General features: G+C 46.8%; 1 protein-coding gene across 1 annotated transcript; it reads right to left on the reverse strand.

The window, feature by feature from the left end:
* Nucleotides 1-220: 220 nt before the first annotated feature.
* Nucleotides 221-23,305, reverse strand: TRIM54 (tripartite motif containing 54). The gene is made up of 9 exons (XM_019449163.2): nt 22,798-23,305; nt 5,981-6,153; nt 5,287-5,458; nt 2,103-2,198; nt 1,429-1,662; nt 1,132-1,154; nt 895-1,019; nt 678-770; nt 221-383 (listed from the first exon to the last, which is right to left on the reverse strand). The coding sequence occupies exons 1-9, from the start codon at nt 22,963-22,965 to the stop codon at nt 367-369; spliced, it is 1,101 nt and encodes a 366-aa protein (XP_019304708.1). The 5' UTR covers nt 22,966-23,305; the 3' UTR covers nt 221-366.
* Between the last annotated feature and the right edge of the window lie 541 nt (nt 23,306-23,846).

Raw genomic sequence — 23,846 nt, forward strand, 5'->3', positions numbered from 1 at the left:
TCAGCCAGGGCCCCATGTCTCCATCGCCCCCAGGAACTCAAGTCCCGGTGCCGTCGCACCCACCCCGACCCTCCTCCCTTGGCACTGGGCTAGCGAACCCGTGCCCTACAGGGGTCATTCCACTTCCGCCCCCCCCCAAATGATCCCAGATCGGGAGAAGGGCGGGATGATGGTGGGGTCGCCTCCGAAGCCGAGGCTGAGAGTGAGCAGTGAAAGGAGCTGCGAGTTTGGACTCGTTAGCCCTTTATTGAGTCCCTCCCCCGCGGCGGGGCGCCGAGCTGTATGGCGCGGTGGTCTCTGCGCAGGTCCTCCGCGACCCCGAGCGCCAGGCCCCAGGTGCGCGGGCTCCCCAAAGGGGGGGGCGGGTCAGTGCCCGCCGGTGCCTGGGAAAGAAAGCTCGGTGGGCAGGCGCTCCGGAGGTACTTGGCGGCTCCGGACCCCAGCTCACCCACTTTCTCCAGTGGGTTTCTCGTCTACCTCCCGACCCAATTCGGTCTTCCCAAGCCCCAGAGTAAAGGCTGGTGGGAAAGTGTACTTCTGCACGCGCGCTAGGGGGCGCGCCCCTCCTGCCGGGGGTTGGGAGGCTCCCAGCGATCCCCGTGCCACAGGAAGGCCATCATCGAAGAGGGGACCGGAGTGTAGGGCCAGCCCCGCCAGGCCCTTCAGGCCACACTCACCTTCCGGCCCATCCGGCCGCTCTTCCTCTGGCCCCGCGCTGCCCTCTTCCCCCTCCAACGCCACCTCCTCATCCTCTTCCTCCCCAGAAGCGCCTGGCCCCAAGGAAAGCGCGGTGAGGTGGGAGTCCCGTTCTCTGGTCGTGACCCCCCCCCCCCGCGCCCCTCTGGACCCTCGGTCCCCGCGGCCTGCCGCCCCCTCCCATCCTGCGTCCCTCACCCGCCTGGAAGTCGATGGTCCTCAGCATTTCGGCCACGTGCTCCACGCTCACGGTGAACTGATCCATGCTTTCATAGCCCGGCTCTGGCCGTCCTGCCAGCTCCACTTTCGACATTGTCCCGACCCTGCGGCGCGGCAGCCGCTCAGCTGGAAACGCCCCCCGCACCCGCAACCCCCTCCGCGCGGCGGCGGAGCCCCGGCAGCCCCTTCCTTGCCTTTCCCGCTCGGCCTACTCACTTATTGATCAGCTCCTTGGCCTGCTGCAGGGAAGAAAGGAGGGGGAGCGTAAGCACCGTGCCAAGCGCTGGCAAAGTCCCGTTTCTGGTGCCCACAGTCCCGCGGGGTGGGCGGGGATGCGTATCCCAATTCGTTGAGGAGCAGGTGGGCTCAGACGGGGGTGACTCGCCCGAGGCAAAGTGGGGCAGACGGGTGCCGGAGGTAAGACGGGAGCCCCGCCCTCCAGGTGGTGCCCTCCGGGTGCCCGGGCCCCCACGGCAGCCACTCTGCGGCCTGCCTCCCTCCCCCGGGGCCCACCTGGAGGTAGAGCGCCATCTGTGGCTCCTCCATGGACTGGATGGCCGACTCCACGAGCTTAGAGGAGGCCTCCAGGTGGTCTCCGTACTGGCGGATGAGGCCCCGCACGCGCTGCAGCTTCTGCTCCTGCTCGCGGGCCAGCGCCTGCAGCAACTCAGCCTTGCGCTCTTCCAGCACCGCGCACAGGGCCTCGAACCTCTGGGTTAGTAACTGCTTCTGGCGCCGGCTGTTGTCCTGAAAGAGGGGAGCAAGGGTGAGAACTCCTTCTTGGTCGGGAGAGCACTCCCTGCCAAAGGGAAGCCACCGGGAGCCAAGAAAGTACCCCACATAGCGGCAGACCTACAGGTGCAGCCAAGGGCAGGGTCTTCTCAGTAATAACCGTTACAAGATTTTTAAAAATTGAGATATAATTGACTTTTAACATTACATTAGTTTCGGGTGTACAACGTAGTGATTCGGCATCTGTATATATTGTGAAGGGATCACAAGTCTAGTTACCACCCGTCACTATAGTTACAAAGCACAGAGAAGTGAAGTGACCGGGCCAAAGTCACAGAGCTAGCAAGGGGCACAGCTGGGACTCAAACCTAGCAGCTTGGCTAAGCATATCCCACCACTTGTGATTCACCCCCCAGGAACCCAGAAATTTCCCCTCCCTCCCATCCCAGGCTCACCTCTATGGTCTGGCACACCTCCTCCATCTGTGTGATCACTGCCTGCACGCGGTCGTTGCCGGCCACCAGCATTGCGATTCCATCGCTGAGCTCACTCTGCCACACACACAGGCCAGCACTTAGAACTGGGGGGCCCTGCCTAGAGCCGTACCCCTCCCACCCCGGCCAGGGCGCCCCCTCCACCCCACCATCAGGGCTATTCCAGAGATCTAGATGGCTTGGAACCATCTAAGAAGTGTGGAAGCCCATTTATGGGTTCTGGAGGGAGGCGGAGAGAGGAGCCCCTCCACCACCAAATGAGAAAGGAGCAGACATTTGCCAAACATCCAGGCCTCGGGCTAAGTGCTTTATCTGTAGATTCGTGTCTTCCATCAATTTGGAAATATTCTTTGTAATTATCTGTTAGGATACTATTGCCTCTTCTCCATTCTTTTTATTTTCTCCTTCTGTGACTCTGAGGAGGCATGTGTCACAGCTTCTCATCCTCATCTCCCGGTGCTGCATCCTGGGCTATTTTTTTAGGCCTCTCTTCCTGTTTGCTAATTCTCTCTTCAGAAATTTCAACAATTATATTTTCATTTTTTAAAGTTTATTTGAGAGAGAGAGAGAGAGAGTATCCCAAGCAAGCTCCATGCTGTTAGCACAGAGCCTGATGTGGGGTTCCATCCCATGCACAGTGAGATCAAGACCTGAGATGAAATCAAGAATTGGACACTTAACTGACTGAGCCACCCAGGCTCCCCTATATTTTCAGTTTTTTTTTTTTTCAACGTTTTTTTTTTTGTTGTTGTTTTTTTTTTTTTTTTTTTTTTTTTTTTTTTTGGGACAGAGAGAGACAGAGCATGAACAGGGGAGGGGCAGAGAGAGAGGGAGACACAGAATCAGAAACAGGCTCCAGGCTCCGAGCCATCAGCCCAGAGCCTGATGCGGGGCTCGAACTCACGGACCGCAAGATCGTGACCTGGCTGAAGTCGGACGCTTAACCGACTGCGCCACCCAGGCGCCCCAATATATTTTCAGTTTTTAAAGCAATTTCCTTTTTAAAAAAATATTTTTATTTATTTTGAGAGACAGAGAGAGCGAACAGGAAAGGGGCAGAGAGAGAGAGAGGGAGAGAGAGAATCCCAAGCAGGCTCTGTGCCGTTAGCTTGGAGCTCATCATGGGGCTCAAACCCACGAACCAGGAGATCATGACCTGAGCTGAAACCAAGAGTTGGACACTTAACAACTGAACCACCCATGTGCCCCTAGAGTTTCATTTTTAAAATCTCTATTTGGTTCTTTGTTAAATCAGCATTTTTGATAATCTATTGTTACCTGTTCTGTTTATTCCATTTTTTAAATGTTTATTTATTTTTGAGAGAGAGAGAGCAGGGGAGGAGCTGAGAGAGAGGGAGACACAGAATCCAAAGGAGGCTCCAGGCTCGGATCTGTCAGCACAGAGCCGGACAGAGGCGGGGCTCAAACCCACAAACTGGGAGATCATGACCTGAGGCAAAGTTGGATGCTCAAACGATTGAGCCACCAGGCACTCTTTTTATTCCATGTTTTTAAAAAAGCATTTTATACACAGTGATACTCTATTCTTTAATAATTCCAATATCTGAGGGGTGCCTGGGTGGCTCAGTCAGTTAAGCGTCTGACTCTTGATTTCGGCTCAGGGCATAATCTCACAGTTCATGGGTTTGAGCCCCGCATTGGGTTCCGAGCTGACAGTGTGAAGCTTGCTTGGAATTCTCTCTCTCTTCCTCTCTCTCTGCCCCTCCCCACTCTCTCTTTCTCAAAATAAATTAAAAAAAAAAATTTTAAACTATTTTCTTTCTTTTTTTTTTCCATTTTTTTAAATGTTTATTTTTGAGACACAGAGAGACAGAGCTTGAGCGGGGGAGGGGCAGAAAGAGAGGGGGACACAGAATTCGAAGCGCTCCAGGCTCCGAGCTCTCAGCACAGAGCCTGATGCAGGGCTCGAACTTGTCAACCGGGAGATCACGACCTGAGCCGAAGTCAGACGCTTAACCAACTGAGCCACCCAGGCACCCCCTGAGCCACCCAGGCGCCCTTAAATACAAATTTTTAAAAATTAAAAACAATAATTCCAGTATCTGAATTCCTCAGGGGTCTGATCTGTACTTTGTTTCTACCGCCTGCACTCATGCGGTACATTTATTTCTGTATCTTCACTTTTGAACTGATATTTTGTTGTTCTTAATCTAAGGAAAACCCAAATACCTAAATTGAGGGTGTTTTCCTCCAGGCAGAATCTGCATTCGCTTTTGTCAAAAGTCAGGTGGCATGACCGACTACCTTAGTTCCTGGGATCCCAGTTTAACCTGGGTTTCTTCAGTTCAGGTGTCCACCTTACAGAGGTCTGAAGACACAGTCTCATCCCAACGTAGTCTCATCCCTCTGGCTCAGTAATACTGCCAGCATTTACCCCGTGGGAAGTCTGGCCTTTTCTGTGCTTACCACCCCGGGTTCTGTGGTCAGCTTACTGCCCCTTCCTCACCCCACTCCACCCCCACTTGGAGATTTCCTTTACTTTCTGTGTGCCCACTGATATAATTTTTAAATTATGTTTTATGTCGAATCTAGCTGTGTGGTAGTGAGAGGGCCCGGAGAGCATCTAGGCCACCAAACTGAAGTTGCTCACATCTTCCATGATCTAATTGTGTCCTTACAGCGACTCTCAGAAGCAGGCATTTTCATCCCCATTTTACAAGCAAGGAAAGTCAGGGCCAGAGAGGTCAAGTGACTTACCTAAGGTCACACTGAGTCATGCATAGAGCTGGGACTGTAGCCCTGATCTGCCTGCCTTTACGTGTGTGTGTATAATTTTTTTTTTTGAGAGAGAGAGAGAGAGAGAGAGAGAGGAGACAGCTTGAGTGCCATGTGAGCAAATAGGGGAGAAGCAGGGGGTGGAGAAAGGGAGAGGGAGAAAGAGAGAGAGAGAGAATCCCAAGCAGGCTGCATGAGGGAGGACTCCATCCCATGACCCTGGGATCATGACCTAAGCCAAAATCAAGAGTCAGTTGCCCAACTGACTGAGCCACCCAGGCGCCCCCTGATCTGCCTGCCTTTAAAACCAAGTGCAGTGACTTTTAAACCCAAGTGGAGCGACAGGATGAGGTCTGAAAGGCTGTCCTATCTCTGGTCCCACATGCCTGCTCCCTCTGCTGCTTGATACCTTCTGGCGTTTGTAAATGGTGGGCAGGGGGGCCACCTCACAGTCCTTGTGGGCACCGAAGACCTTACAGAGAGAGCAGGTGGGCACTTCACAGCTCAGGCAATAGATATTGATCTTCTCCTCTTCATGCTCCTCGCACATAAGGTGCTGCTCAGCCTTGGAGTGCAGTGGTCTGGAGGGGAGCAGGCAGGGTGGCGGAAGGGTCAGGGGCCAGGCTGGGGGGAGGTGGGCCCCACAAGTGCAGGCCCCCATGAACACCTTCTCTTCAGCCCTCACCAACCACCAATCACAGCTGGAGCTGGGGCTGGGCAGGTGAGCGACTTCCACAGTGCCCTTCATTTGAGGAATACAGAGAGCTAAGGGGTAGAGGAGGCCTAGATCCAAGAACAGCATCTGTTCCAGGGGGCCAGGGAAGTCCCACAGGGCAGGAAGCCATAGAAGGTTGGCAAGGGCCTTGCTGGTGGACTGCCAGCCCCTCCCCCAGGTGGAGAGGGTACAGGTGAAGCCCTGCCCAGGATCTGAGATGCCTCAGCTGGGTGACCTGGGGCAAATCCCTCCCCCTCCCAGGGTCCAGTCCTCTAATCTCTAAAGAGGCTGATCCTTTCAGCCCTTCCCTTCTGGCTGATTGGTTTCCCTCTCTGTTCTGTGTCCCAGGCCCTGCCCCTTCGAGAGACAAGAGGTCTTGACAGCTCACCGGGAAGACTCTTGTTTATAAATGTCGATAATGTTCTCCACTAGTAGGTTTCGCTGCAGGCCATAGACACCATGTCTGTCCAGGACAACCTCATGCCTGCAAGATGGGCAGCGGAAACGGCCTCCGGAAGACACAGTGGTGGAGCCCCGGGATTGCCACAGAGGGTTCGAGGCCTGTAGGGACAAGTAGCATGAGAGAACACGCACGGTGAGGCATGGAGGAACGGGGAGGAGGCAGGGGGAAAGGTTGTGGGGGCTGAAATAAAATGTAGGAGAATGGTGGAAGGGGAGGCATCAGCTCCGTTCCTTGGGGAGGTCCTCCTCCTCTGAAAACGGTGGGTGGCCATGGAGATCTTCTTTCCCACTTTTGGCTCATTACTCCTTAAGTGTCCCTGCATCCAGAGCCCGACTTTGGTCAAGGCCCAGTCAGGATGGTCTCCCTAATGGGGCCCAACCTGCAGGTGTGGGGAGACATTGGCACTGGCAGGAAGGTTGAGGTTGGAAATGGACTCTGTGAGGTGCAGCCAATGTCCTCCTGGGGCTTTCACAGACCACAGCTAGGGGAGATTCTCTGTAACCCTCAGCAGGGAAGCCCAGACAAGTGCTGAACAATGGGGCACACAGGCCACATCGTGCCGGGCAATTCCTAGGAAACCATCCTAGAGACTGGGAGCCAGGAGTCCTGTGTTCTTGTGCTGCCCTTCACACTGTTCTACCATGTAAATTCGAGCAAGCATTCGATGTCTGGAAAACTAAGGACTACACTGGATTATTCACTCTACAACAAATATTGAGGGTGCCAGGTAATTTCGAGGCTCTGGGGATAAGATGAACAAAAGCCACCCTGCCCTAAGGACAAGCAAACTGACAACTACATCTGGCAGGCAGGGTTATGACAAGAGTTAAGCTTGGAAGGCAGACTTATGAGAGATGTTCATCACTTATACCTCTTAGAGAACTTGCTCCTTCCCATCCTAAAAGGGAGAACCCCACTATGGCCCAGGCCACAGATGACTGGCTCAGAGTTGAGGAGGTGATCACCTGACCCAAGCAGAACCAATCACATTTTCTCTCCAGGAATTTAGAACTGAGACACAGAGGTGGGGGTGGCTAGACCACCCGCGGCTCTGAAACTGAAAAGACATGTGGAGTTGGGCAAAGAGCTGACATTGTAGAGACACTGCAAAGACACAGTCTTGTGCAAGTGGAAGTGGAAAGCCCAAGGGGTCAGAAAGTATGAACAGGAAGGCTTGTCTTCGGAGAAGACCACAAAGTCAACTTGTGGACAGCAGCAGAGAGAAAAAACTGGTAGAGACTGTTTGTTGTTCCTCGGTATTCACCTTCTCTTCTTCAGTAATAGAGCCTCTGAGTATTTAGCAAGACACATGGAATAAAGACTGTGTCCGGGGCGCCTGAGTAGCTCAGCTGGTTAAGCTTCCGACTTCGGCTCAGGTCACGATCTCACGGTTCCTGAGTTCAAGCCCTGCACGGGGCTCACTGCTGTCAGCATAGAGCCCACTTTGGATCCTCTGTCCTTCTCTCAACCTGTTCCTCCCCTGCTTGTGCTCTCTCTCTCTCGCTCACTCTCGCTCTCAAATAAAATAAATAAATAAATAAATAAATAAATAAATAAATAAATAAAACAAAAAAGACTGTGTCAAGTCTCCCTTCCGGCTGAGTATGACCAGGTGGCTACATTCTGGCCAACAGGATGTAGACAAATGTTTTATGCAACTTCTAGGAAGTATCTTTAATGGAAGGGGCATATGCCCTACTCTTTTCTCCTTCCTGTTGGCTACAATGAAGATGGGTAGCTCCAGCTGAAGCAGCCATGTGGCTCCATGAGGTAGTCACAGGATGAGAATGGCAACAAGATAAAAGGAGGGAGTCTCCGGGCGCCTGGGTGGCTCAGTCGGTTGAGCGTCCGACTTCGGCTCAGGTCATGATCTCACAGTCTGTGAGTTCGAGCCCCGCATCGGGCTCTGTGCTGACGGCTCAGAGCCTGGAGCCTGTTTCGGATTCTGTGTCTCCCTCTTTCTCTGCCCCTTCCCCGCTCATGCTCTGTCTCAAAAATAAATAAAAAACATTAAGAAAAAAAAATTAAAAAAAAAAAAAAAAAGGAGGGAGTCTCTGGACTGCCTACCTATACTTTTGCTTGAGAGAAAGAACATATTTTTTACCTTCTTTAAGTCATTACTATTTTGGGTTTTCTGTCACTTAAGCACAACTTAGTCCTAGCTGGCTGGAAGGCCATGGACTCCTAGAGACTAATGAAGAGAACAGTCACCTGTGACTTTGAAAACTTAGATGTATTTCCTGAAGGTGAGTTTGATGAAATTCTCCAAATCCTCACGCTGGACATCAGCCAGAGGGACCCTTATGTGTGCAACAGCACCCAGGATACACAGAGGGCATCCAAGTCCGCAGTCTTCTTTGAACCTTTAGAAGCAACAGATGTAGGCAAGGCAGGAAATGTGGCCTCTGGGAAGTGGGCAAGCCTATACTGGGGAGAGTGACTGGCATGTCACAAATCTCACATTTTGGGGGAATTTCTTGTGAATCCTAAGAAGTTAACACATTAGGCCAGAACTGATTACTTTGAGATTATCCAAGGCTGCATTTGTGCCTTTGTCTTTATCAGTAGCTGCAATTGTATATAAATCCTGCTGAGTTTAGGGTGTGGGTGAAAGTGTAAGACCACTGGGCTTTTGCTTACTTAATACAATGACCTTTCATTACTTAGAATCCAAGTGAGCAAGGAGGTGTTGGGAGAACTCCAAGCCTGCCAACTCCTGGAGGGATCTTACTTCTCTTTGATTCGCTAGTGGCTAGCATATAAAAGTGCTCAGGAAATGGTTGAATGGGTGGAAATGGGTTTGAATGTTTGAATGGGCTAAAGTCTTATCCCAGAGCACAAACTTCTGAGTTAGCCTCTCTCCTCCACCTTCCTCCCTCACAGCCCCCCTTCCTCTATACTCATTATTTAACATTCAACTCATGTTTTGAGGGCCGATTATGTGTCAAGCACCATGCTATGGACTTCCCAGACATTATTGAATTTAACCCTCAAGGATTTCTTGTAAATATGGTGGAGGACATGAACATTAACTCCCTAAGACTACAGGAAGTATAGTGACAATGGCTAACTGGACACATACTTTATGCCAGGTTCTTCTCTAAGCTCTTTTATCTGTATTAACTCATTTAAACCTCTTATCGACCCTTGAAATAGGTACTACTATTAGCCCCATTTCAAAGATAGGAAATTGCAGCCCAAAGGTGTTAAATAAATTGTACGGGGTCATCAGATAACAGATGGCAGAACCAATATTTGAACTCAGGCACTCTAACCCCAGGGTCCATTCTAAATATCAATATGCTAGAAGTGCCTGGGTGGCTTGGTCAGTTAAGCATCCAACCAGCTCAGGTCATGATCTCACAGTTCGTGAGTTTGAGCCCCGTGTCGGGCTGTGTGCTGACAGCTCGGAGCCTGGAGCCTGCTTAGGATTCTGTGTCTCCTCTGCCCTTCCCCTGCTCGTGCTCTGTCTCTGTCTCCCAAAATTGAATAAACATTAAAAAAAAAATCAATATAGTACATTGTCAGATGGAGAATTTAGGCCACCTGAAGGATGATGCCCAGAGCTAACATTCGCCCCTCTGAATCTCAGGTGAAACAGATTTTAGTTAGAGTCATAAAAGGCCAAACATCAACCCTTCACAAAGGAAACAACAACCTAAAAGTGAGCTGTGCAACTGTGGATTATTTGAGCTGAAGTAAACAAAATATGACCCATCAACCCAAAACCCCTTGTGCCATGAAGCAATACAGGGGTCCGGCTTGCAACCAGAATAACCTGTTTCTCTGTGAAAAGGAAAGGAACTCGCTCAAATCTGAGGGAGACCTTCGCCCATGGATCTCCACATGCCCTCAGACTAGCTAGTTCCCCAGATTTCTGTGTGAAAAACATACTGAGGCGATATAACCAAATGGAGCCACTCAGCTGCCTGCTAATCCGGGTCATACCCCTCTAATTCACCACAGAAGCCAAAGGACTGGGCTTGCAACAGAGATGGCAAACCAATGGGAACATCCAGCTAGCCAGTTTACACTTCAGTGGACCGTGGAAGAAAGCCAAGGTAGACGGAGGGTTGACTAAGGAATTCATCCTCAGCCTCAGATAAAACTGCCCTGATTCAAAGAGGAATGGTAAGCAGAAGGGATCCAACGGGAGATGTAAACGGACATAATAAAAAAGGAAAAAGAAAGCATGGCAAGCAGCGGACAGACGAAGAATATGCTTTGTGAGAAGAACTGCTTCTAGACACAGTATTTCAATCTAACATTTTTAAAGAAAACAGGGGCACCTGGGTGGTTCAGTCAGTTGAGCGTCCGACTTCGGCTCAGGTCATGATCTACAGCTCATGGGTTCGCGCCCCGCGTCGGGCTCTGTGCTGACAGCTCAGAGCCCGGAGCCTGCTTCGGATTCTATGTCTCCCTCTCTCTCTGCCCCTAACCCACTCGCATCCTGTCTCTGTCTCTCTCAAAAATAAATAAACATTAAAAAAATTTTTTTAAAAAGAAAGAAAACATAGTCTCTTTGATTAAAGAAGAGATATAAGTGATCAAAGCTGGGAGAAGTGAAGGGAAATGGCAGAATTAAGAAATCAAGTAAAATATGTTATGAACATAGAAACGAAATTCACTCATGACACTACAGCAGGAAGTAGAATGGAGACACTGGCGGAAGTCACATAGATCATAGTGGAAAATAACAGGGTAAAAGCAATCAGGACTACGTGCTACAACGTGGATCAACCTTGAGGACTTTGTGCTAGCTGAAATTAGCCTGCTGCGAAAGTACAAATACTGTATGATCCCTCTATATGAAGTACCTGAAATAGTCAAATTCATAGAGATAAAAAGTAGAATGGTGGTTACCAGGGGCTGAGGGGCAGGGAAGCGGAAGGTTATTATTTAATGGGTACAGAATTTCCATTTGGAATGATGAAAAGTTCTGGATACATAACAGTGTGAATATACTTAATGACACTGAACTGCACACGTAAGAATGGTTAAGATAATTGGGGTGCCCCGGTGGTTCAATCGGTTAAGCATCGGACTTGGTTTTGGCTCAGGTCATGATACTGTGATTTTGTGAGTTCAAACACCATGTCGGGCTCTGCACTGGCAGCACAGATCCTACTTGAGATTCTCTCTCCCTCTCTCTCTGCCCCTCCCCAACTCGTGCTGTCTCAAAATAAATACACTTAAAAAAAAAAAAAAAGAATGGTTAAGATGACAAATTTATATTATGTGCATTTTACCACAATATAAAAACAGTTAAAAAAAAAAAAAAAAGCAATCATGACTTGGGACATCTGGGCCAAGGAAGCAGATTTGGGTGGACCGGGAAGCCCACTACCTCTTCACCACTTCCTCACCAGGTAAAGACATTTTAGCAGCTCATCCCATCGGCTAATCACTGCCATTCTCCTGGGCCCCAGGGGTCTGAGAGGCAAGCAGTATCAGGCAGTCTCCTCTAAATCCTTTGTTTGAAGAGCACCTTTCTGGGGAGAGGACACCGGCAGGCAGGTGGGAGGGAAGGGTTGCACGTCTGCCTTCTTTGCAGTTTGGCTAAGGGCTGGTGCTGAAGCAGGTACCGCAGCTGACTGCAGATTTCCCAGTGTCCACTGGTCCCATGGTCTCCTCCCTCTCCCAAAGCTCAGTTCCTTCTGCCACATCCTACCTCTGGTTGGCTGGCTTTCCTCTTAACCTCCAGGGCATCCCTCTTTTCTGTGACTGCTTCAGCCATGCCCCCGCCTCCAACACCACACCCCATATCCTTTGCTAGTCAGTCTGTGGTATATGTATCAAAGGTGCCCTTTGGTACTAGGGCTAAATTTCTAGTAATGAAATAGTTAAGTTTCTTTTGGATTTCCCAGGCTCTTTAACTCATGGCGCACTCATGCTGCTTAGAGGCCCTCTCTGTGTTCCTCATGAGCTAACTCAGTGTTTCCCTAAATACGGTATACATACTGATGAAGGCATGATGATTTCAGGTGGTATGAGGATGGACATTTAAAACTTTTGTGCGTTGGGGCACCTGGGCGTCTCAGTCGGTTAAGCATCCGACTTTGGCTCAGATCATGATCTTGTGATTTGTAGGTTCGAGCCCTGCGTCGGGCTCCGTGCTGAAAGCTTGGAGCCCAGAGCCTGCTTTGGATTCTGTGTCTCCCTCTCTCTCTACCCCTCACCTGCTCACACTCTGTCTCTCTCTCTCTCTGAAAAATAAACATTAAAAAAAAATTTTTTTTCAATTTTTGTATGTTGATTTTAATGCGTATTAGAAAAAATAACCAGCCTATATAACTAGGGATTTTTCAAGGATTACGTCATTTAGAATGAAGATAAAGTAAATATTTAAGCTTTAAAAGTGAGCCCCTTTAAAGGAAATAATCAACCATTGCACAGGTGGTACCCAGCTATGGCAAAAATCAGGAAGGCTAAGTGAGAGGAAGTCTGAGGAGTCACTCTCTTTTCCTGACGCCCTCCTCAATTGAAACTTATTTGTCTTGTGTCCCAAACCTTTTGCAAATGCTGGGTGTCTACTTTGAGAAAGTCACCTGTACTGGATATGTGGATAAAATGGTTACCCCTTGGGGCACCTGGCTGGCTCAGTCGGTTAAACGTCTGACTCTGATTTCAGCTCAGGTCACGATCTCATGGTCATGAGATCAAGCCTCACATGGGCTTCGTGCTGAATGTGGGGCCTGCTTGGGATTCTCTCTCCCTCTCTCTCTGCCCTTCCCCTGTTCATGTTCTCTCTCAAAATAAACAAATAAACATTTTTTAAAAAAGGTTACCCTTTCTTGGTAACATCTCTGCATTTTAACAGAAGGCATTTAATGCAGCACTATATAGGGAAAGTAGCAATGATCTGAAGATCTGGTTTGGGATTTGCCATTTATGACCTTAGGAAAATAATTTCTCTCAGGGCCTCAATTGCCTCAGATCTAAAAAGAGGGATCTGTACTTAGCACTTGCTCCCTTCAAGGGCTGATGTTCTGGGAGCAATGGGCATTGACTGATATAATATGGTAAGAATTTCAGACACCCTAATCGGACGAGGAAGGGAGCTGGTGGTTTTTATAACAACCTTCCCCTCTCACACCATGTAGGCCACCATCCCCCTCTTTAACTTTGACTCCTGTGATTCAGTATCTCACTTGTTTGTGCCTCCCCCAGCTGGCCCTGGAGCGCCCTCTTCTTGCCTGATATAAACAGTTCCTGAAATCCCATCTCTGAAATAGTCCTAGTGTGTTTGTTTGTTTTTACATTTTAAAAAAGAGTTTATTTTTTTAAGTTTATGTATTTACTTCGAGAGAGACAGAGCACACAAGTGGGGAAGAGGCAGAGAGAGAGAATCCCAAGGAGCCTCTGCACTGCCAACACAGAGCCCAATGCGGGGCTCGAACCCATGAACCGTGAGATCGTGAACTGAACCGGTCAAGAGCCAGATGCTTAACTGACTGAGACACCCAGATGCCCCTAAAAAGATTTTATTCTTAAGTAATCTCCACATTCCACATGAGGCTCAAACTCACAACCTTGAGATCAAGAGTCAAGTGCTCTGTGAGTTCAAGCCCCACATTTGGGGTGGAGCTTACCTAAAAAAAAAAAAAAAAGAAAGTCACACTACCGAATGAGCTGCTAGGAGCCCCTAGTTCTAGGGTGTTTAGATGGATTTACATGTTCTATCATTTGCATTATCTATGAGGTTTGGATTTTATACAATGGACCTGTATTGTTTTTGTAATCATAATAAACAATAAAATTTCTTTTTCGTATAGGAAACATTCTGGTTGCTTGACAGCAGAGGAGCAATTAAATGAGTTATAATGGAATTATTATGTAATTATCTTAGAGTTCTTTGTAACATGGAGAGATATTCATGTTACAATTTCATTATTATTTTTAATGTTTGTTTATTTTTGAGAGAGAAAAAGAGAGTGTGAGCAGGGTAGGGGCAGAGAGACCGGGAGACAGAGGATCTGAAGCGGGCTCCGTGCTGACAGCAGAGAGCCCGATGTGGGGCTTGAACCCACAAACTGTGAGATCATGACCTGAGCAGAAACCAAGAGTTGGAAGCTTAACCAATTGAGCCATCAAGGGACCCTTCATGTTATGATTTTAGATGAAAAAAAGCAAGACATAAATCAATATAGACAGTAGGATCCTAATTTAGGAATGGGTGATGGGATCCACAGGTAATTTAAAATTTTTCTTTGTAGTCATTTACATTTCCCAAATTTCTATGGACTCTGAATTACCTTTAAAATGCATAAATATAAAAGTTAAATATTTTTGCAGTAACTGTCATTGGCTGATAGAATTGTGGATTATTCGGTTCTTCTTCTTTTTCTTTTTTTAATAAATTCCAAATTTTGTACAAAGATTTTGGGGTTTGGAAAAAAACTTTACCTTTTAAAATTGCAATGCTCAGTACTGACATAAATGGAGAGGGGGCGCTGGAGTGCCATAAACGCCAGGAAGATAAACCAGCAGGAGAACGGTAAAAAACTTTGTTAGTTCAGAGGAGGGGATGTTTAAGAAGATACCATTTTTAAAAAATGGCAGAGAGGGAGGGACACACAGAATCCTGAGCAGGGTCCAGGCTCTGAGCTGTCAGCACAGAGCCTGATGTTGGACTCGAACCCACGGACTGGGAGATCATGACCTTGAAGTTGGATGTTTAACTGACTGAGCCACTCGGGTGCCCCCAAGAAGATACCATTTGAAGACAGGGTAGACAGGTAGCAGGTGGTTAGGTAGGAAAGAGTTTCAGGAAACCAGAGAGACTATAGGATTTTAGGTTACAAATAGGGGAGTCATGGTGGGGGGTGGGGGTGGGGGCTAGAAAGGTGGGTTTTACCATGAAGGGCTTTTAATTTTTTTTTTTTTAATTGTGGTAAAATCACAGAGGGCTTTGAATTTAAGGGTAAGGATCTGAACTTAATTTTGTAGGCAAGGTTTCTGAACTAGGAGAGAAAATAAGAGTAAATATTAATCTCGGGGCGCTTGGGTGGCTCAGTCTGGTTAAGCGTCCAACTTTGGCTCACTCAGGTCATGATTTTGCAGTTTGTGAGTTCGAGCCCTGCATCAGGCTCTATGCTCACAGCTCCGAGCCTGAAGCCCTCTTCAAGTTCTGTGTCTCCCTCTCTCTCTGCCCCTCCCCTGCTCTCTCTCTTTCTCTCTCTCTCAAAAATAAACATGAAAAAAAAAAGTGAATATTAATCTCACAGGTAATTTGGATAGATGGGAGGGGAGAGAGAGGTTAAAGGCACAGATCAACTGGGAAGCAAGTGCAGTAGTCAGTGCAAGTCACCTGCCTGCCCTCAGGTGGTGGCAGAAATCTTGGAAAGACTGGGGATGCCAGAGGTGGAATCAGTAGGACTGGCCAATCACTTAAATGTGGGTGGGCTGTGGGGAGAGGAGAAAGTCAAAGACTATTCTAGCATTTCAAGCCTAGATGCTTGAGAAGATGCTGATACCTGTAATGCAGAAGTATTTAATCTGGGGACCATAGCCCCAAAAGATCCATGACCAGAATTCTGTGAACTCAGATGAGAAAAAAAAATCATATTTTTATTTTCATTAAATAGCATAAATTGGACATTTCCCTCAATTACACATGTAGGCAACAAACCACAATTTTAGAGCACTTTGCCACCAACAGAAATCACAGGTATTTTCACATCACAGTATTGTTGTTGATCGAATATCCAAAAATAATTTATGCTTATCACTACTTCTAAACTATAGTAGTTACTAGGCCCACTGCTTGATCTCATTATTTAATGTGTTAATCAAGGAGCACATACATTACTCTATCCAACGTGTTCTTTATCATTGACTGATTGATTGATCTGAGAGAGACAGAGATCTGTCAGACATGTTCTAATTACTTTGGTAATTATATTCCAGTGTTTCTCAGGCTTTTTTCATGACTGCTCCTTCCAGGAAGCTGTTAAGACATTTTTGCCCCTAATAGCCATCCCTTCCCCATTAAATTTAAGTACCCAAAATCGACAAAAGTGAAACTCATAGAAGCAGAAAGTAGAAAGGTGGCTGCCAGGGGTGGGGGGTGTGGGAAATGAGGAGATGCTGGTCAAGGGCACAAACTTTCAATTCTAAGATGAGTTCATTCTGGGGAGCTGATGTCCAGTATGGTGACTATAGTCAATAGTTAGTTATATATTTTATACTTGGCAATTGCTAAGAGAGTAGCTCACAATGGTAATCATGTGAAGTGATGGATGTGTTAACTAGTTCGTGGTAATCATTTCACAGTATCAAATCATCATGTTGCACACCTTAAATATGTCTAATTTTTGTCAATTATATCTCAGTGAAGCTGGGGGAAAAAGTTTTACGTGAAAGCAAAAACTAAATAAAAATTTTAAAATACAATCACAATAAAAAATTTTAATACCATGGATATTCTTGGGGCAATATCACCCCCGATGAGAATGTATGAGAATGATGCTGTGTTCTAGTGCAATCCATTTTCTTTACAATCATATATAGTACATATAACTTTTTTGTAGTACATATGCATTTAAAAACATTTTTGGGGGGCACTCGGGTGGCTCAGTTGATTAAGCATCTGACTCTTGATTTTGGCTCAGGTCATGATCTCACAGTTCTGTTCGTGAGATGGAGCCTCCTTTAGATTCTCTCTTTCCCTCTCTCTCTGCTCCTTCCCTGATCTCATGCTCTTGCAAGAGAAACAAACATTAAAAATATAAATAAATAAATAAATAAATAAATAAATAAATAAATAAAAGCATTTTTCTCACATAAACCACACATATTGCCCTTAGAGTCCACAGGCTTCACAAACTGACAAAGGGGTCCATGGTCCAAAAAGAGATTACTTCCTGCCCTGATTGTGAGTCCTACATGGTCTCATGACAGACAGGAATTTTATACACTAAGGTGTAGATGGCAACTTTCTTAATACATTTCCATAGCTGACAGTCTCTACATTGGACTAAAGATTTCTCAGCTGACTAATATCCAGGTAGCAAAATCCTATCTTCTGCTTCTGTTTATCTTTGTATTTCAAGACTAAGAAATAACACTGTATGTTAACTAAGTGGAATTTAAAAAAAAAAACACTAAAAAAAGATGCAAGTTTTTGTAGACAATTGTTGTAGAAGCATATGGGAATAGGCCTGTTCTTAACTCAACGAAACTACACTGTATATAATGCATCTTTGAATTAATATCTTAAGATACAAGCTTTTGTAAACAATTGTGTAGAAGCATATGGCAATAGACCTGTACTTTAAAAAGACTAACAATATAACTGAAAATAACTGACAGGCTTTATTACACACTTAAATTTTGTTCTTTCCTTAAATCTTACCTTTACACAAGAAAGCCAGCCCCATAAAGCAAAATTTCATGTGCCAATGAGGTGATGTGTAGAGAAAATTCCATCACTCTAGGAAACAGAAGACCTACATTTATGTCCCTACTCTGTCCCTTTGTAAGACTACAACCTGTTTCTTGGGTTGTCCCTGTAAAATGGAAGTAACATCCATTCTATCTAACTCAAATGGAATCATGAATGTGAAGGTACTTTATAAATTATAGAGCGTTTCACAAAGAGTGCTTAACAATCCTAAAAGTATATGACCACATAGAACCACAGGTCATGAAACAACTGTTCCTTCTTCACTTTGGAGGATACAATGGAATGCAATAAATAAATGGAATTTAATTCTAGGCTATGTTCCAGGCTTTTGTATGGCATACATTCCATGAGCTATCTCTTTTAGGCTGTATGGTGCTTCCTTTCTTTGTAATATTCCATAGCATCTAATAGAAACGTTCTGTCTAGAAAGATGCTCTGTGAGTTCAAGAGGGTTGCTGGAGGCTATTTCCCCCAAAATGGTGACCTCGTCAATGAGGAATAGCGGACCATGCACGTCCCTTGAGCCACACCTTCACAATATACTGGAGAAACCATGGCAAAACGGTAGACAGAAGATCAGACATTTGGAGAAATGCTGAAGAGCCTTAGAAGAATCCAGATATTGGCCACCAGTGGGTGGGAGAGGGATTCTGAGTGGAGGGTTAGCTTTGCCTGACAGAACTTAGCAAAGAGCCTGGCACAAGGGGTCTGTGGCAGGAGACTGGCTGGAAGGAAGATCAAAAATCAGAAGAGTGAGACAAGTCAGGACACTGGTAACAGAAAACATTAAAAATTGGAAATCCATAGTAAAATTTCCTGAATTTGTGAAATCAGATTGTTAGAATTATAAGGATATTGAAGGTCAGTTTAGGGGTACCTGGGTGGCTCAGTCAGTTAAGCATCTGACTTCAGCTAAGGTCACGATCTCATGGTTTGTGAGTTCAAGCCCCACGTCAGGCTCTCTGCTGTCAGCGCAGAGCCCTCTTCAGATCCTCTGTGACCCCCCCACCCTGCTTCTCTCTCTATAATAAATTAAAAATGAAAAAAAAAAAAAAGATCAGTTTAAAGTATCCTATTAACCCATGTATGTGTAAACAGGCTTGAAGAGGTAAAATAGCCTGACTGACACCACACGGCAAATCAAGGAAGAGGCTGGTGGGACTAGAACTCGGGAGCTGATTCTCGGGCTAGGTTTTTGCTCTCCACTAACCCAGTTTCTCCTGTCAAGTAAGCAAGACCCCTAACACTGCCATAAGGTAAATGCCGTTCACAAACTTGCAGTGAACCAATTTCTCACAAAGGAGACCCACCCATGGTTGGGCTGGGGAGGTCCCTCGAGAGCAGGGGAAGTGGTGGAGGAGGCAGGCCTGACAGCGGATCCTCACAGCGAACTGGTAACAAACTGGCTTTCAAGGTGGAGTGAACCAGAGGGCATGTCTTTCCTGGACTGCCCTTTATTACAGAAGGCGGCGGCGACCCCTTTCTTCATATTCCCGTATCTGCAAATCTCTCCCTAAATGGACACCCTCCAGAAACTCTGTTCCTCAACAACCTTCTGGTTGTCTGTTAAATTACAACAGGTTGCAGCTCATAAACGAGTGCCCACAGTGAAGTGGAGGCAGGTACAAAAATAAACTGAAGGCCTGCTTAAAGGAGTTTAGAAGTGACTAGAGTTTACAAATACAGAAACGCATGGGAAGATGTTTGTGTCAAATTCCCACACCAACAGCTTTCCTCTAGTCAAAGTGCTTGGTAGCTGAGTGGGTGCAAGTGTGGAGAAAGAGGGAGGGAGAAATTAGAGGGGGTTAATGTGGTATTTTGGTGTCTTTTCTCTTTAAAGTCAGGGTGAAGGAGAGATGTATTGCAGCTCTAAAGGAAACTAGTTAAATTGTGATGGCAACTATGTAAAGATACGTATGTCAACAGGGGCTTGAAAGTAATATGCAAAGGAGAAAGTAACTGTGCTGGGAAAATACGATAATGGAAGACTTTCTCCCAAACCTTTAATACTATTCAACATTTTCGGGGCGCCTGGGTGGCGCAGTCGGTTAAGCGTCCGACTTCAGCCAGGTCACGATCTCGCGGTCTGTGAGTTCGAGCCCCGCGTCAGGCTCTGGGCTGATGGCTCGGAGCCTGGAGCCTGTTTCCGATTCTGTGTCTCCCTCTCTCTCTGCCCCTCCCCCGTTCATGCTCTGTCTCTCTCTGTCCCAAAAATAAATAAAAAACGTTGAAAAAAAAAATTAAAAAAAAAATACTATTCAACATTTTCAATGACATGTTTTAGTTATTCAAATTTGCTTCCTGACTCTCTAGTTAACCTGATGTTATAAAGTCACAATTCCCTAAGTTCTTTTTTTTTTTTTTTAAACATTTTTAAGTAATCTCTATGCCCAAAGTGCTGCTCAAATTTATGACCCCGGGATCGGGAATCGCCTGCTCCACAGACTGAGCCAGCCAGGTGCGCCACAGTTCCCCAAAATTCTTGTTTGTTGTTCATCACAGCAGTTGTTAAGACAGCAAAACACTGGACACCATCTAAATGTTTTAGAGGATCAATGAAACAGACTGTGGTCAAGTCAGAACAATGGAGCAGAGCACTATTCAGCCATTTAAAAATGAAAACGTGTATCTGAATGTGTAGAGATGGAACAACCACCGAGAGAAAGCAAACAAAGGCAGATGTAGGACAGTGAGTCTAAACACACACACACCCCACACTCAGATGTAGCTATCCATGGAAAATTTCTGGAAGGATACCCAAGAAAGTTGGAAATGGCTACCTCCATTTGGAGAAGGGAACTGAGGGCCTGGAGTTGTCACTTTTCATGATACAAACTCCTATTTGAAAGTGTGTGTGTGTGTGTGTGTGTATGTGAGAGAGAGAGAGAGAGAGAGAGAGAGAGAGAGAGGGAGAGAGAAAGAGAGCGAGAGAGAGTGAGAGAGAGAGATGCCGGTATAACTTTTATAAGTTCTATTAACTTTCTAGGCAATGTTCTCAGGGTATTCTTCTTAAATGGTTTTAAGATAGAATTACCAAAAGTCCTAAGCTTGTTCCCATACTTAGAAAACAGACAACCTGATTATGCCTACAGTTGTCAAAATGTGGAGGCAATGTGAGAAAAAACTAAATATGCTCATCTTTCAGAGGGAGATCTACTGAGATGTATATACAGAAGTGCAGCCAAAGAACTGGGTCAGCCTCCCACCAGGCTGCCCCAAATAAAGCAGAGCAAGGAAATGAGCTGTTCACTCTTCTCCTTGGTGGTGGGGGTGGGGGGGGAGGTGGTGCCCAGGGGTGCTCTGCACTTTAAAAAGAGACACATCAGTCCAGATCCACAGAACCATCCCAAACCTCTGGGGATCCTGTTGTTTCCTAAATATTCTGCATCGGGTTTGACCCAGTCCCTTTCTCTCTGGGCCCAATCAGTATTCCAGAGCTTCTCCTTTTTTTTTAATTTTTTTATTTTTTTAATGTTTATTTATTTCTGAGACAGAGACAGAGCATGAGTGGGGGGAGGGGCAGAGAGAGAGGGAGACACAGAATCAGAAGCAGGCTGCAGGCTCTGAGCTGTCAGCACAGAGCCCAACATGGGGCTCGAACTCACAAACCATGAGATCATGACCTGAGCTGAAGTCGGTCACTCAACCGACTGAGCCACCCAGGTGTCCCAGTATTCCAGAGCTTCAAGGAACCAAAACAGTGTGCCTGAGTACAGAGCACTGACTTGAACGAGAGAGGTCACTTAAACATCATCTAGCCTCCCTATAGATAGGGAACTTGTCTCTGGGTCCCTCTGCCTGACACTATATGCCTCCCACTTTAATATTCTGACCACTTTTTTTCATAGGACAGATTACCTTCACTTTCGAAATTCCTCTTTGCTTTCATGTATCTCAAGATTTAATGGCAGGATGTTTCACTACAAATTAATGAGAAGGGATGGCAAAATCTTGTTGCCATTCCCTCCTGGGCATCTCAGCCTGGAGGAAAGGTACTCAGACCAAGGGGAAAACTAAGATGGTGGGCAAGGCGAAGCCTCTAGCTCATGACTTGATGTCCAAGGTGAGCAGACAGAGAGCAGTCAGCCTTTCCCAGAGATAGACAATCACTGGCTTTGAGATACTCTGGGGCCAAATAATGTAATGGCAGGTTTAGACACACAGAATAGGAGATGAGAATGGGCCTCAGTGGGAAGATGGCATATAGCAAAGGGTGGGTCACAGAGCATAGCTGTGGAATGGCTGACTTAGCCAGCCCATTGGTTTTTCCCAAACACACTACCCTGAAAGAACCAAATAAAGTCTTGATTAGGTTAAAAAGCATTTGTGTTCAACATTATTTCCTTCTGAATTCTGATATGGTTGAAGGATATGTGTTCAAATGTTCCTTCTCACTGCCATGCCTACTAAGCTAGCCAGCTCTGGTCTATTCAGAGATTTTATTTCACTCGCAAGGTGTGTGTGTGCGTGTGCACGCGCACGTGCACGGAAGAGCACACAACTTTCCCCTTTATGATCTCTTTACGATCTGTGATCTTTGTTCCAGTGGCACAAGGCAAGAAAGAAAACCCGTTTATAAACCATTTTGATAAATGCTGCTTTTCTTTTTGAAACCAGTAGCTAAAATGACATTTGTGAATTCGATTAGCTACGTATGCTTTGCCCCATGACCTCACATAAACTAAAGGTGGTTGCATTTCTCTGCATTCTTTCTGCTTAAGTGACCACAATGCTTTCTAACCAGCAGGCCCTTTTATTAACCAATCCGGAGTGGGGCACTGGTGTGAACTTTTAGTTGGGGAGAATTCCCAATCTCCTGCCCACTAACTCTGCCCCAAAAGAGGATGTGCTGAACTTTGTCTCAAATACAAATAGTTGCAACCTGAGCTTTTCTCACAGGACTTATTTTTTAATGTTTCATTATCTCAGTGATATTTTCTCCAAATCTTCCCTACCATTCTCAAAATCTGAAACTCCAAACTGGAGTGCAGAGTCTAGCACAGACTATTACACAGCCTGGTGTAGGATCACCTCCCTCCCAGTTAGTGGTTTCTATGGGGGTCTTCTCTCTTCTGCAGATGCCGGCATTCCAGCCGCGGTCTGTGCACACATAGGCTGTCAGCCAGCCTGCAGAGCCACTGCTGACTCATGCTTACATTGTGATCTACTAGGACCCCGAATCTTCTGCTCTTCTACCAGGACAGCCAGCACCCACCTCACGGAGCACTCTGCCCATCCCCTTCTGGGGTCTCAGCTCTGACCTGATGACAAGTCTCCCGCAAATCCGCACTCCGTCACCTGGCCCTGCCCTCCCCCCTCCCCATCCCTGGCCCACCTGGAAGACGTCGTTGGCACACTTGCGGCACAGGTTGTGCTGGCAGGGCAGGATCACCACTGGTTTGGAGAACATCTCCAGGCAGATGGGGCAGATGAGCTGCTTCTCCAGGTTGTCCATGCTGTGTGCATCCCCTAGCAGCGGCTTGAAACCCACTGTGAAGTTCATCCCCTCAGCGATCGTGCCTGCCCTGGCCTCGGCCCTGGTCCTGGCCTTCCCTCACTGCCTCTGGACCCTTCCTCGCTTAGACCGTCCGTGGATTCTTGTTCCCTTCTACTGCTCACTCTTGAAATAGCTCTGCTATCTCTCCTGTCCCCTCCTCCAACAATTCACCTCGTCCTCAGATAGCTGTTTTCAGACACTTCTCTATTCTTTGCTCTGTAACCCAGCCAGACACATGTAGCTTTATCTATCCCTCCCTCCCTGAATGACTCTGTCCCTGGAAATTTCTTTTGTTCCCCAAATGACTCTTGTTCCCTCTATGGGCAGCACTGTTTGTCCTTTACTTCCCAGAGAGGAGATTAATTTTAACATGGGGGTAGGGAACAAGGGGCATCTGCATGACATTCCAACTCCCAATTTAGCTCATGTAAGGCGAGCCACAGCTGTCACCAAGTGAGTGACCCTGACTCACTCGGGAATGGGTGACTCCCTTAAGCAAGAGCAGGGGTGAGCTTCACTGTTTATGGTGAAAGGTGGGTCTGCAAAGGTGCCAGGCGCTCACACTCAGAAGGCTCCTATGAGCCCCTGACCCCCATGCTCTGCCTTGGGCTCTTCTTCCATGGCAGTGATACACAATCTAAACTGGCCTGGATGAGAGGAGCCATACATGACTCAGGGTGGCAGGAAAGATCTCACCAGACCTACAGTCAGTGAAAGTTTCTGCCTCCAAGGCATAGCCAGTGACCTTTACCTTCTTCTGCTGATCCCTATAAATCAGAACAGGGGCATCGGTGACTAGAGAGAAAGGCTCTGGTCCAACACTTCTGGTCCATTGTTGTTCTTGCCCAGAACCTTCTTATACCACCCTAGGAAAAAAAAAAGCTAAG

This window comes from Panthera pardus, unplaced genomic scaffold, assembly GCF_024362965.1.
Source record: "Panthera pardus isolate Hobbes unplaced genomic scaffold, ASM2436296v1 HiC_scaffold_26, whole genome shotgun sequence".
Lineage (NCBI taxonomy): Eukaryota > Metazoa > Chordata > Mammalia > Carnivora > Felidae > Panthera > Panthera pardus.

Coding starts and splice junctions, on each gene's coding strand:
- TRIM54 (XM_019449163.2), bottom strand. CDS start 22,965: ATGAACTTCACAGTGGGTTTCAAGCCGCTGCTAGGGGATGCACACAGC. Junction 1,155..1,428: donor AGATGGCGCTCTACCTCCAG/GTGGGCCCCGGG, acceptor TCTTCCCTGCAG/CAGGCCAAGGAGCTGATCAA. Junction 1,020..1,131: donor GCCAAGGAGCTGATCAATAA/GTGAGTAGGCCG, acceptor GCCGCGCCGCAG/GGTCGGGACAATGTCGAAAG.